This window comes from Mobula birostris, chromosome 5 (assembly GCF_030028105.1).
Source record: "Mobula birostris isolate sMobBir1 chromosome 5, sMobBir1.hap1, whole genome shotgun sequence".
Classification (NCBI taxonomy): Eukaryota; Metazoa; Chordata; class Chondrichthyes; order Myliobatiformes; family Myliobatidae; genus Mobula; species Mobula birostris.
Genome location: NC_092374.1, coordinates 59097082 through 59111896, shown reverse-complemented (window position 1 = coordinate 59111896; position 14815 = coordinate 59097082). Strand labels below are relative to the sequence as shown.

The 14815-nt window shown below is 45.8% G+C and overlaps 1 protein-coding gene across 5 annotated transcripts in view; it reads left to right on the top strand.

The window, feature by feature from the left end:
* The window catches only part of apba1a (amyloid beta (A4) precursor protein-binding, family A, member 1a), a 195840-nt gene that overhangs the window by 110737 nt on the left and 70288 nt on the right, over positions 1–14815 (top strand). For all 5 annotated transcript variants that reach the window (XM_072258095.1, XM_072258096.1, XM_072258094.1 and 2 more), the window contains one exon: positions 787–1950. In XM_072258095.1, coding sequence (XP_072114196.1) covers positions 787–1950 — 1164 coding nt within the window. The remainder of the gene's footprint in view (positions 1–786; positions 1951–14815) is intronic.

Here is a 14815-nt window from a genome sequence, read left to right as displayed (position 1 = left end):
AATAGCAGTTAAAGAGAGTGCGGTTCAGGCAGACAAATAAAAGTGCAAAGACCACAACAACACATACAAATGCTGGAGGAATTCAGCAAGTCATGGAAATGAACAGTCGGCATTTCGGGCCGAGGCCCATCTTCAGGCTGAGTAGGAAGGGGGAAGACGCCAGAATAAAAGGTTGGGGTGGGGGGAGAAAGAAGCTAGCTGGAAGGTGCTAGGTGAAGCCAGGTGGGTGGGAAAGGTCATGGTTTGGAGAAGAAAGAATCTGAAAGGAGAAGAGAGTGGAGAATAGGAGAAAAGGAGGGGTGGGGGGGAGGGTACCCGGAGGGAAGTAATAGGCAGGTGAGAGGTCAGAGTGGGGGAGGGGAGGAGATTTGTTCACCTGAGGGAGAAATCGATATTCATACCATCAGGTTGGAGGGTACTCAGGTGGAATATAAAGTGTTGCTCCTCCACTCTGATGGTGGCCTCTTCTTGGCACAAGAGAAGGCCAAAGATCGACATGTCAGAACAGGAATGGGAATTAAAATGCTTGGCCACTGGGAAAGCAGATGGTGCGGAGGCGCTTGACAAAAGCCGCAACAAGGGAGATAGAGTTTGGTGTATGAGAGGTATGATAACAGTCAGCGAGAAGCTGCCCTTCAGTCTGGTGGTTCACATTCTCAGTCTTTGGCATCTTCTGCATGATGGAAGGTGGGGAGTGCTTGTGCTACCTCTGTGAAAAAGCTGTATTTATGCCAACTGTCACTGATATGTTCTTTCTTTTCTTCTTTTTTTGTGTTTCTGTTCCAGCCTCGGCCAACAGGATGCTGTTCACATAGGCAGACGGCATTTTGGGATTCAGAGATGGATAAGCCACGGGACGTGGTAGACGAGGAGCCTGGGAGTGGGGAGCTGAATGAGGCGGTGGAGGCCGACCTTCAGCGCCTGGAAGAAGAGGCAGAGGAAGGGGCCCGGCCGTACCGCTGCGCCGCTGGCAAGCGGGGAGCCCTCGCGGGTGACGAGGAGGCTCCACTGGCCAGGTCGGCCAGCACTGAGAGCGGCTTCCATAACCACACAGACAGGGCGGAGGGGGATGTGCTCTGCGCCCAGGCCGAGCCCTTCGGTTCCCGGGAGAGATTGGCTGAGAGCGAGGAGGACGAGAGGTCCTATGCCGTGCACTGCCGGCCAGAAGCGGAGGAGTACACGGAGCAAGCTGAGTCGGAGCACGCGGAAGCGGCTGCCTCCCACGCCCTCCCCGGCGCTCTGCGATTTGGTGTGGTAGACCCCGAGGGCCTCATGAGCTCGGCTTACGCGGGCTATGTCTACACCCACCAGGCCTTCCACCACAGCGACGAGGAGCAGTATGCTGAGCCTTACGACGACTACTCGGCCCAGGAGCACGTTTACGAGGAGATCGTGGAGGCTCCCGAGCCGGATGGACGAGGGAACCTGCAGCTGTACCAGCAGGAGAGGGAGGAGGCCGAGAATTACCGCAAGGAAGCCCTGGGTGCCAGACTGCACCATTACGATGAGCGCTCGGACAACGAGTCAGACAGCCCGGAGAAGGAAGCCGAATTTGCGCCCTACCCACGCATGGACAGCTACGAGCAGGAAGAAGACATCGACCAGATTGTCGCTGAGGTGAAGGAAAGCATGAGTTCCCAAAGCCTGGGCCAGGCCTCCGAGGACATGCCCGAGGCCGAACAGAACTCAGAGAACGATGACCCCACCTTGGCTCTGAACTCGCACTCTGCATCTTCCACAGGTCTAGGTGAAGTAGTGAGGCACACTAGGGAACAAAGGGATGCCATATCGTTAGCAATTAAGGACATTAAGGAAGCAATCGAAGAGGTGAAGACTCGAACCATTCGATCACCGTACACTCCTGATGAGCCTGCAGAACCGATCTGGGTTATGCGCCAAGATGTTAGTCCAACGGCAGATTGTGAGATCCAAATGGTAATGGATGGAGATGTAAGTACACAAAATCTTTGGACTTTGAAAACATTCTTGAAATTGCAAGGAGCAATAGTGTCAGGTTGGTAGTGTGCGAGCTCCAAGGATTGGCACTGAGGACCCAGATTTTCACAATGATTTCAATGAGGGTATCAAATGTAATATGTCCAAGTTCGCTGGTGATACTGAGCTAGGTGACCTTGTAGACTGTTAGAAGGATGTAGAGAAGCTTCGATGAGATATAGGCAGGATAAGTGAATGAAAATTAATGCAACAGAACATAAAGTGGCAAACATGAGGACACATACTCTGGAGAAAAAGGAAAAAAACAGGGAATTCTTTTTTTTTAACTGATCTGTTTAAAGGTGTCGGAATTCAGAGGGACTTTTATGAGAGTTACAAAGTTAGCATGCAAGGACAGAAAGCAACTAAGAAGGCAAACAATATGTTGCAAAAATATTTGGGGACAAGAATGAGAATTTTTATCCCGATTATAGAAGGCTTTGGTAAGACTGTGCTTAAAATATTGTACGTAGGATATACTTTTGGCGGCAGGAGTGACACGAAGGTTCACTAAATTGATTCTTGGGTGGGTGAGTTTGTCCTGTGAGGAGAAGTAAAGCAGAATAGGACAATACTGTCTTGAGTTTAGAAGAGTAAGTGGTGATCTAATTGAATTATATAGATATAACTGGCATAGAGTTAATGTTACCCGTGGCTGGGTTGCCTAGAACCAGGGGCCACAGTCTCACAGAAAAGAGATCCATTCAGGATGAAGATGAGAAATTTCTTCACCCAGGGAGTGGTGAATCTTTGGAATTAATTACTCAAGGTGACAGTGGAGTCTCAGTGGCTGAAAGTGCTCAGGACAGAAAAAGATAAGGATATTAAACATATTAAGGGCCATAGGCCTAGTGCAGAGAAGTGGTGTAAAAGATCTGTCATAATCTTGTTGAAAGCTGGAGCAGGCATAAAATCTTGGATGGTCGATTCCTGTTTCTGCTTACATTCTTATTCCTGGTATTTTGCTAGGTTATTTCAGGATCCCTTTTCCCCATTGAATTTGCCTCTATTTTTTCTTGAGGCTAACGAAACAAGAAAAATTTTTTTTAGAAAACAAAGGAATAGCCCCAGTCAGCAAGCCTAAGCCATCTTAATTGGTCGTGATGACTTGAGTCTCGGTGTCCACTTCCGCCCTGCTGCAGTGAGCAGTGTACTCACCTCTGGGTTAGAACATTGAGTTTATGTCCTACTCTAGAGACTTGAGCAGAATCCCAGGACATCACTATTGAAGGGACCATTGTTTTAGGATGAGAAATTAAAGCAAGGCCCCATTTGTTTCCTCAAATGGATGTAAAAGATCCCACTCTCTTCTGAAGAACAGCAGAAGTCCTCCCAGCATCCTGACCAACATTTGCCCCAACCTACAGTACTAAACCTGAATATGACTTATTATTACATTGCTTCTTGATGAACCTCTGGAAATGGCGCATGAGTAGAAACAATATTCAAAGATTCAAAGTACATTTATTATCAAAATATGTATGCAGTATACAACCCTGAGATTCATCTTCCCCACAGACAGCCAGGAAACAAAGAAAACCATGGAAACCTTCCAGAGAGAAACACCAACCCTCCCCCACGCGGAAAAAGGAAAAAAAATCGCGCAATTGGCAACGAAAAAAGAGCGAAAAGCACAGAATACAAAATGCAAAAGTGAGAGTTCAGGCATATTCAGTTCAGTTCTCCTTACTGTTGCAAATAAAATTTAAGGACTGAATATTTTTATCATGTTGTGAAAGATGATGTGTCCTAATGATCTTTTTGGCCAGTTTAGTATGAAATGTTATTCATTGTTTGTGGCACCGTATTTTTACACAGCAACACCCCACAAGTGGCAGTGTGATAATGACCAGATGATCTCTTTAAGTGATACTGGGTCAGGAATAATATTGACCAAAGCATCATAGAGAACAGTATTTATCTCAGACAGTAAATAATGCAGTTTGTACAAAACCAGAAAGTTCAGGCTGCTGCAGTGATGTTCATGTCTCTCAGATGGTGCCTGTATTTGCTTTAGTTTCCAGTGTTTCGTCCTTGGGAAGTTTTATAGTTACCTGTGCAAACCAGTATTAATTTTTGCCTGGCAGTACTTTTTACATTTCCCAATCTAATCTAGTTCAACTTGGATGTGATGGGACTGCCACTTCAAGCCTGTTGGTTCTATACTCATTTCAGAGAGCTAGCTGTGTATGATTATAGATGGTGGAAGTGAAATCGTCTCTCCTTCCTGAAGGACATTTTCTGCATTTGTAGCAAGTCTGTTGAATGTACTGAATGTCTCTCAGCGGAGTGTCACTCTGCAAGGTGTATGTTAAGACTAGATGTATTGATACACATGATTCACTCTACAGCACTCCCTCTTGCTTTGGAGACACAAGAGGTTGCAGATGTTAGAGTCTGGAGCAAAATCCCTTTGCTTCCACAGATGTTGCTTGTTCCTCAGTTCTCCCAACAGTTGTTGATTTTCTCTTGGTTTGCTGGTTAAAGTCCCACCATGAAATTCTGGCCTCAAGCAGAAGTACAATACTAATGGAGTGCAGCACTGTCAGAATAACTGAATTTGAACGTTCTCTGGGGTGCGAAAGACCCTATGGAGACCTCCTCCCTGCAGAGAGTAGTAGGGGAGTCCTACCCACAGTCCTGCAGCCTGTATTTATCCCCAATCAACCTCATTAGAATAAATCTCTTGATCGTTCTTGAACTGCTGCTTTGGGGATTTCATGCATGAATTGGATTGTCCGATGTAAAAACAAGGTGTACTGCTAAATCTTTTATAAGCTGCTGGTCAGACATCATTTGGAACACTAAGCAGTTCTGAGCTTCGTACCCATGGAAGGATAGACTGGCCCTGGAGAGCATCCAGAGGAGGTTCATGAGAATGATCCTGGGAATAAATGACCTAATGAATGAAAAGTATTAGTACATAGGAGCAGAATTAGGCCACTTAGATAGACATAGTGGCCTAATTGATCCCGAGGGAAATTGAGTTTCCTTACAGCTGCACCAACCAAGAATAGAGCATAAATATAGAAATACAAAAACCACAAACAATCCAACAACAATATGCAAACGATGCCAGATGGAAATAAGTCCAGGACCAGCCTATTGGCTCAGGGTGTCTGACTCTCCATGGGAGGAGCTGCAAAGTTCAATGGCCACAGGCAGGAACAACCTCCAATGACGCCTAGTGTTGTATCTCGGTGGAATATGGCCGGAGTCCAACAGCAAAAAGTTCAATATCCGGTCTACAAACACGTTCCTCAATCGTAATATGACCCGGATTGCACCATCCGTTGTTAACCAGAACAGCAAGCCCCCAACTCCTTTATGCTTACCACTCACAGTGCACTTCTGGTCAGCCCGAATGGTCTGGAAGCCCTCCATGGAAAAGTTTTGGTCGGTATGTCCACGTGCAGTCCAAGTGGAGAACTCCTCTTCTCCATAAGTCTCTGTTGTCTCGACCCGGTCCTCTTTCCTCGCCTTTTTGATCCCCCTCTGCATCCTCTGTGTGTTTTCCTCCAGATTTCAGCCGGGGTGTCCGCTGCTCTGTTCGCTAAACCGGCCAGCATAAGCGCAATCAGCTGGTCCCTGGAATAAACAATGCGACCATACTGCTGCCCCGCTAATGAGACGTGTACGAATGTAACTATTTCCAGCGCTAAAAACCCAAATAAAACTCTCTCCACCAGCATGTTAGGGTGCAGCTTCAACGTGTTACCGTGAAAAAAATACAACAAATAACTAAGCTAAAAAAGTAAGAAGAAAAAAGTAAGAAAACTAGTTGGAACAGCTGTAACAGGCTGCATGCACGACTGGCGCATGCGCACAAGTCCCATTGGGTCTGCTGTGCCATTCAGTCATGGCTGATCTGTTTTTCTCCTCTTCAACCCCATTTCCCTGCCTTCACCCCGTAACCTTTGATGCCATGTCCTACCAAGAACCTATTAATCTGTGCCTTAAGTACACCCAACCACCTTACCTTCACAGCTGCACGTGGCAACAAATTCCACAATAAAGAAATTTCTCCGCATCTCTGCCCCTCTATCCTAAACTCTCCCACCATGGGAAACATCCTTTTCACATCTACTCTGTCTAGTCCTTTCAACATTCAAAAGGTTTCAGTGAGATTCCCCCCCCCATCCTTCTAAATTCCAGCGAGTACAAACCCAGAGCTATAAACGTTCCTCGTATGAAAACCCTCTCATTCCTGGAATCATCCTTGTGAACCTCCTCTGAACCCTCTCCAATGCCAGCACATCTCTTCTAAGATAAGGAGCCCAAAACTGTTCACACTACTCAAGATGAGGCCTCACCAGTGCCTTATCAAGCCTCAGCATCACATCCTGCACTTGTATTTAATGGCTCTGAGCCTGTACCCGATGGAGTTTGGAGAGATGTGGAGGGAGTCTCATTGAAACCTACCAGCTACTGAAAGGCGTGGATGGATAGAGCATGGAGAAGATGTTTCCATTTGTAGAAGGAACTAGGATTTGAGGGCAGAATAAATGGACGTCCCTATAGAATTGAGATGAGGAAGGATTTCTTAAGCCAGAGGGTGGTGAGTAGAATTTGTTGCCACAGAGGGCTGAGGAGACCAAATTACTGGGTTATTTAGGGCAGAAATTGATAGGTTCTTGATTGGTAAGAGGATTAAAGGTTACAGGGAGAATGCAACAGAATAAGATTGAAGAGAAAGATGATTGAATGAGCAAACTCGTTAGGCCAGAATGGCGCGATCCTGTTCTTGTATCTTATGATCTCCTTTTCCTGCCTTATCTCAGTGAGTACACAACATCATTTTAGGGTTGTGTTGCATTGTGGAAATATGTTATTTTGTCAGAGAGAAGTGGTGAGACAAGGCATTGAGTTGAGTTCATGGTACCTTACAGTTCCTAGATTCATTGCATCATAAAGCAACCATACAGGCCCTTCAGCCCATCAAGTCAGTGCCAACCATCAAGTAGCCATTTTCATTAATTAATCGGTGCAGGTTCTACCACTCGTCTACACATGAGGCAATATATAGCGGCCAACGAACCAACCAACCTGTATGTCTTGGGGATATGGGAGGAAACCGGAGTACCTGGGGAAAGTATGCAGCCACAGGAAGATATGCAAACGTTACACACACATCAGAGGTAGGATAGATTGCAGGGGCAGGTCTCCAAAGCCATGAGGCAGCTGTGCCATTGTGAAATGAGGGAAGTAGACCTGAGTTTTCACAGTTGATATTGCACCTCTGGAAGCAGTAGTGATCTCCTCTGGAGCTGTGGATGAAAGTTTCTGTGCAAGTCAGGGGATATTGCCTGAAGATGGCAGTGTGGTACAGCAAATGATAAACACGAGATTCTGCAGACACTGGAAGTCCAGAGCAACACGCACAAAACACTAGAGGAACTCATCAGGTCAGGCAACATCTGTGGAAATGAATAGACTGTCGATGTTTCAGACAGAGACCCTTCTTCAGGACTAGAAAGGAAGGAGGAACAAACCAGAATCAGAAGGTGAGGGGAGGAGGGGAAGGAGGACAAACTAGAAGGTTAAAGATTAAGCCAGGTGGAGGGGGGAGGAAATAAGAAGATGGAGATGATTGGTGGAAAAGTTAAAGGGTTGGAGAATCAGGAACCTGATGGGAAAGGAGAGTGGACCATGGGAGAAAGGAAAGGAGGTGATTGGCAACTGAGGAGAAGAGATGAGAGGGGAACAAGAGTGGGCGGAATTGAAGAGGGAAGGAGTAGGAGAGAAATTACCAGAAGTTGGAGAGAACAATGTACGTGCCATCAGGTTGGAGGCTACCCAGAAGGAATGTGAGGTTTTGCTCCTCCAAGCTGAGAGTGATGTCAATATGGCAGAAGAGGAGACCATGGACTGACATGTCGGAATGGGGTTTGCAATGAAAACGGTTGGACACTGGGAGATCCTGTATTTTTGCAGATGGAGTGAAGGTGCTCAACAAAGCCATCCCCTAATCTACCTCGTGTCTCACTAATGTAGTGGAGGGTACATCGGGTACAGTAGATGACACCAACAGATTCTCAGCTGAAGTGTTGCCTTACCTGGAAGGGCTGCTTGGGCCCTGAATACAGGCGAGGGAGGAATTGAATAAAACAAGTGTAGCACTTCTCCTACTTGCAGGGATAAGTGCCGGGCCAGAGATTAGTGGGGGAGGGACGAATTGACAAGGGAATCATGGAGGGAGCAATCCCTGTGGAAAGCAGAGAGTGGGGGTGGGGGGAAGTAAAGATGTGTTTGGTTGTAGGGTCCTATCAGAGATCTCAGAGGTTAAGGGGAATGGTGTATTGGATGCAGAGGCTTATGGAGTGGTAGGTGAGGTCAAGAGGATTTCTACCCCTGTTAAACTGGCAGGAAGATGGAGTCAGTGCAGATGTCAGGAGGAGATGCGGATGAGGGCAGATAAATGGTGGGGGATGGGAAACTTTCGAAGAAGGAGACTGAAAAGGAAAGCTGCATCTTGGGAAGAGGTGCAGCAGATACAAAGGAACTGAGAAAATGGAGTGGAATTTTTTATAGGAGATGGTGGGAAGAGGTAAAATCAAAATAGCCACGGGAGTCGGTAAGTTTATTGAAGATATCGGTAGACAGTTTGTCGCTAGAGATGGAGACAGAGGTTGAGAAAGAGGAGAGGGGAGTCAGAAATGGTCCAAGTGGATTGAAGTATAGGGTAGAAATTGAAGGCGAAGTTGATGAAATTGAGAAGCTCAGCATGAGTGCATGAAACATCACCAATGCCGTATTCAGTGTAGCACAAAGAGCGTTGGGAGCATTTCCAGGGAAGGCTTGGAACATGGACTGTTCCACGTATCCAATGAAAAGGCAGGGCGAGCTGGGGCCCATGTGGGTGCTCGGGGCTACACTCTTGAGTATGGAGAAAAGGAGAGGAGAAATTGAGAAATTGTTGAGTGTGAGAACCAGTTCCACCAGATGGAGGAGGGTGATGGTGGAGGGGAACTGAAACAACAGGAATTCTGCAGATGCTGGAAATTCAAGCAACACACATCAAAGTTGCTGGTGAACGCAGCAGGCCAGGCAGCATCTCTGGGAAGAGGTACAGTTGATGTTTCGGGCCAAGACCCTTCATCAGGACTAACTGAAGGAAGAGTTAGTAAGAGATTTGAGAGGGGGAGGGGAAGATCCAAAATGAGAGGAGAAGACAGGAGGGGGAGGGATGGAGCCAAGAGCTGGACAGGTGATTGGCAAAGGGGATATGAGAGGATCATGGGACAGGAGGTCCGGGGAGAAAGATGGTGTGGGGGGGGGGGAACCAGAGGATGGGCAAGGGGTATAGTCAGAGGGACAGAGGGAGAAAAAGGAGAGAGAGAGAGAGAGAGAGAAGAATGTGTGTATATAAATAAATAACGGATGGGGTACGAGGGGGAGGTGGGGCATTAGCGGAAGTTAGAGAAGTCAGTGTTCATGCCTGGCTGGGTTTGTTGTTGAGAAAGAAGTGGAGAGTTTCATGGCCACCTTGATGGGGGATGGAAATGTATAGGGACGGGACATCCATGGTGACAGTGAGGCGATCAGGGCTTGGGATTTAAAAGCAGTGATCAGGGCCAGGTAATTGAATTTTTTGTGTATTACTGTGTGTGCAGTGTACACAGGTGAATGCCTGATGGCTGGAACTGTGCATCCAAGTGACTAATTCATGCCCCTGTTGCTCTGAGTGCTGTGCTTGAAGGGCAAAGGTATAAAACAAGGGAGCAAGATAGATGAGGCAGGCCAATCAGTAATTACCAACCTAATGACAACTGGCATTTATATAGATCCTCTGACCTTGCCGAAACAACTTGGGTGTATCACTATCAAAGGAAAGCAGTTGTTGGGTGTGTAAGGTAACTTTAGGATAGCTGACAGTAGAATGCCTGAAAAGATAGGTTTTAAAGAGTATCTTATAGGGGGAGAGGAAGGCTGAGGTTGGCAGAGGAGTTTCTGGAGTCTTGGGACTCGGAAGCTAAAGATAGAGTGTTAGAAGTTGAGCATGCACATGAGGCCAGAACAGGAGGAGCACAGGGGCCTTGGAGGGTAACAGAGTGAACAGAAAGTTCATCCAACCATCCGAGAAGTTTACGACTCCTGCTTCAGTATGATGAGGCATTTGCTAATTAGACTAATTATCCTGGAATTAAGGGGCTTGCTGGACCATTTCAGGAAGCAGCTGCTTTGTCATGGGTTGGAGTCACAACCAGGCCTGAGCAGTTTGCCCCCTTTGTAATATGTTAAACCAGACTGATGTTTGAGGTAGATAGGGTTGTAAAGAGAGCTCTTGGCACATAGGCCTTTATATACATATCAGAGTATCGAGTACGCGAGTTGGGATGTTTCAAAGTTGCGTAAGATGTGAAGGATGTGTGCATTTCTGGTCACCTACCTACAGGAAAGATATCAATAAGATTGAACAAGAACAAGGATGTTGCTGGGATTTGAGGATCTGAGTTGTAGAGAAAGGTTGAACTGGTTAGTACTTTATTCTCTGGAGTGTAGGAGAATGAGGGGAAATTTGATAGAGGTGTACAAAATTATGAGGGGTATAGATAGGGTAAATTTTTCTGCTGAGGTTGGATGACACTGGAACTAGATTATTATCTGTTTAGGGTGAAAGGTGAAATGTTCAAGGGGAACCTGAGGGAGAATTTCTTCACTTGAAGGGTGCACTAAAGATGCATTAAATTAAATTTTATCAACAACTTGTGTCTTCAGGTCACCAGCTTTGGTTTCTGGGGTACCAGTTCAGCAAGTTGACAATCTAACTGTTGCATTCTGCACCCTGTTTTGTTTTTAATGGTCATTTTCGAATGATCCTGAGACCGAGGTATTCTACTCCAGACATTTGAGTGAACCTTGGTCCTGGCCAGCTGTCACCTGCATGCTGATATTCAATGGCTAATTTTAACGTGCTCCCGGGCATCTGCTAGTATTAATAATATATGAGCTACTCCTCAAAGGAACTGCAGTGTCTCCTTTCACCTCCTGTTGTGATATGAAATGGGCTGCTGGAGGCAGTACAGTGATACAGTATCTCATCACCACCTCATAACCTTTTGCAGAGAATTGCCCACAACCTTCTAGCACAGAACCTGGCTGCAAAAAAAAGCAGAACATGCTGGATGAACGCAGCCAGTCGTGAAGCAGTTCGTGGAAAAACTAGTCAGCATTTCAGGACGGGCTGTTTTTGGAACTTGGGGGATAAGAGCAGAGAGGGTATAGTTTTCAAAGCAGGGCTGATGAGGAGAGGGGTGTGTGGGATGAAGGGAGAACACAATGAACTACCTCACTCCTTCCACAAGTACTATTTTTAAAAATTGACACGCCTTCCCCCAGTTCTGAGGAAGATTAGATTAGATTAGATTCAACTTTATTGTCTTTGTGCCGAGTACAGATACAAAGCCAATGAAATGCATTTAGCATCTGACCAGAAATGCAAAGAATAGTGTTATTTACAAAATAACTGCGAATAAAAAAAGTGCTACAGCACACAGATATAAAAGTACTGAGACAGTACAATATGGATGCAATACTGCTTAGCGCTGTGATGAGAGGTTCAGCAGGGTCACAGCCTCAGGGAAGAAGCTCTTCCTGTGCCTGCTGGTGCAGGAGCGGAGGCTCCTGTAGCACCTACCGATGGGAGGAGAGTAAAAAGTCCATGGTTAGGGTGAGATGCATCGTTGATAATGCTTTTCACCCTGCCCAGGCAGCGTTTATGGTAGATGTTCTTAATGGTGGGCAATTGGGTGTCAATAATCCGCTGGAATTCAGTGACCTGAAACATTCATTGGTTTCTCCTTCCACAGATGCCGCCTGACTGGCTGAGTTCTTCCAATATATCAGTTTTGTTTCGGATTCCAGCATCTACAGTTATATTTGTTTCCCACAGAAACTGGCTATTAGGTGTAGCTGGCCTCTTCCAGTGTTTTATGTTGGACAGAAGCTATGTCTCACTACTATGCCACCCGATTGGTATATTGTCCTAGATAAAAGGGTTAAAAAACAATGACTAGTGTCATTGGTGGCTTACATACGCAGTTATACTGCCAACATTTCTGGGGTTAAATGGAGAAATATACATCAAGTTGTTCACTTCCTTATCAGGGTGTTGTGTGACGTGAGGGGAACTTGGAGATTGCCGCCTTCCCGTGTGTCTGCTGCTGCTTTTGCTGTCGTTGATACTGATGGTGGAAGTGAGCAGTGCTGTCAGTCTCTACTGAAACTGGGAGAGGGGACACCAAGCAAACATTACTGACTGCGCTACCAGAAATGGAAGATACTGAAAGAACAAGAGCATGTCATTTCTCCATCTCTTTTCGTGCTCCAAGTCATTTTTGCATGCACTGAAATACTTTTGTGTCGTCGTTAAAAATTATAAAATGGAATTTGTGCAGTGTGACCTCCTACAAAAAACCACATGATTATCAGCTTTCACTGGTTGAGAGATAAATATTGGCCTGCCATTCCCCTGCTCCTGATAGACATAGTGCTTTGGCAATGTTGTACTGCCATCAGAGAGATCACACAGGGATTTGGTATAATTATCAGCTGAACAAAGACGCATCTGACTATACTAAGAGTGTCCACGAAGATTCCAGGTTTGGATCTTTGTGGGGGGAGGGCTTGACGCCATACACAATCAGTTTGAGCATTTGCTTAAGATGTTATTTTCTTTGCTATTAAAACAAGTAGGGCCCTGTTCTGGTGATAACTTGAGTCAGGGCGTTGTTCAGTTTTAAACCCAGCCAAGTTATGCTGAATTAATAACAGTCATAATCATAGATCACTTTTGCACAGGAACAGGCCCTTCAGCCCATCTAGTCCATGCTGAACTGTTATTCTGTCTGGTCCCATCGATCTACACCTGGGCCATAGCCCGCCATATCCCTCCCATCTATGTACTTATCCAACTTAAATGTTGCAATCAAACTCATATCCATCACATGCTGGCAGCTCATTCTACACTCTCACCACCCTCTGACGTTCCCCTTAGATATTTCATCTTTCACCCTTAACCTATGACCTCTAGTTCTAGTCTCACTGATCCTTGGTTTCTTTTGGGCAGGTCATAGGGTGGTTGAATTTCTCCAGTCTGGATTGCGTGAGATATATCTTAATTGTTTTTCCACCACAGAATAAAATGGATTGCATCTAATCTCATAAGATCAATGCTTATGTGCCCAGGGCTTGTGAATGTATTTCATAAAGAGCTGGCACCTTGGGAAGAAATGAACAGCAGGAATGTTTCTGATGAACTCCCAATTTTCTTTAAGACTATGGAGGCTAGGTAAATATTTCTGGCGGAGCGGTTTGCAGGGTTACCTCCCATGCTCTTCTGGCAAATTTTGAACCTTGCAGTCTGCAAATCTTTGTACGTATCCAAATTTCTGCCACCCACTTCTTAACTTGTCATGCAATCCCTTTCACCCATCACCCAGATCAATGCTGAGAGGATTCTGGCTCACTAAGTATGAGATTTGATATTCTCGTCCTACAAGGCCACCTCTATTCCTGTCTCTCTAGCCCTTCTACACCCCTGAGTTCCTCTAATTCAAGCCTCTTTTACACTTCTGTATCTTTCACTCTCCCACTGGCAGCCGTGCCTTCAGTTGCCATGACTCTAACCACTGGAATTCCCACCCTAAAACCCTCTACCTTTCTCCTTGTTAAAGACCTATCGTAGTTACCTGGCCTGATATCTCCTTACAATAGCTTGGGGTCAAATTTAGAAGGGAGCACTGTGTAATGGTTGTTGTAGAATAACAGGGGAGACACAAGAAATCAAGTTATGTTAGGATGTCAGGGCTTTAAATGAATGTAAGATGGGAAAAAAAGGGAGGAAGGAAGTTCTGTTTGATGAGAGGTGGTTTGAATTGGGTGTGATATAACATAGAGAGAGTCTGAGCTGTTTTATATGCAGTGAATTTTTAGAACTCTTTTCACAACTTTGGGGCACCCTAAAGTACTTCAAGGCATTTTAAATGTAGATGCTTTCTACAGGTGGTAGCCAATGTGTGCTTGGCATGCTGTCACAAAGAAGGGTGTAAAGAGTAGCCAGATCATGTGGATTGAGAGATGAACATTAGCCCACAGCAGTGTGGAGAACTCCCCTCTCTCTTCCTGCGAGTGGCTGCGGGGCTATCTACAGTCAGTTAAGAGAGCAATCTGTGCTTCAGTTTAAAGCCTCATTTTCAAGACCTTCACTGGAGTGTCACCATGGGTTTTAGGATGGCATGCTTCTGCCTCAGGTGGACAGCTCAGTGAGGTTGAAGGCCCTGCATGGTTCTGGAGGACTAGAAAATTGCAAATGGTACTCCATTGTTCAAGAAGAGAGAAAAACAGAAGAAAGGAAGGTAAAGGCCAATTAGCCTGACCTCAGTGGTTGGGATGTTGGAGTCAATTTTTAAGGATGTGCTTTCGGGGTACTTGAAGGCACATGATAAAATAGTTCATAGTCAGCATGGTTTCGTTAAGGAAAAATCTTGCCCGACAAATCTGTTGGAATTCCTTGAAGAAATACCTAGCACGATAGACAACGGAGAGTCAGTAGATGTTGTCTACTTGTGTTTTCAAAAGACTGTTTAACAATATAAGAGCCCATGATATTACAGGGAGATGCTAGCATGGATAAAGCATTGGGTGATTGGCAGGAGGCAGAAACGGGAAGTTCAAACGGGAAGCGGTTGAAACCCTTCCTGTTCTGTTTGCGGGAAGGGTTTCAACCGCTGCAACACCCTCCTGGCCCGCCACTCTGTCCACACTGGTAAGTGGCCCTTCACCTTCCCTCATTGTGGAAGGGGATTCGCCTGCTGGCACA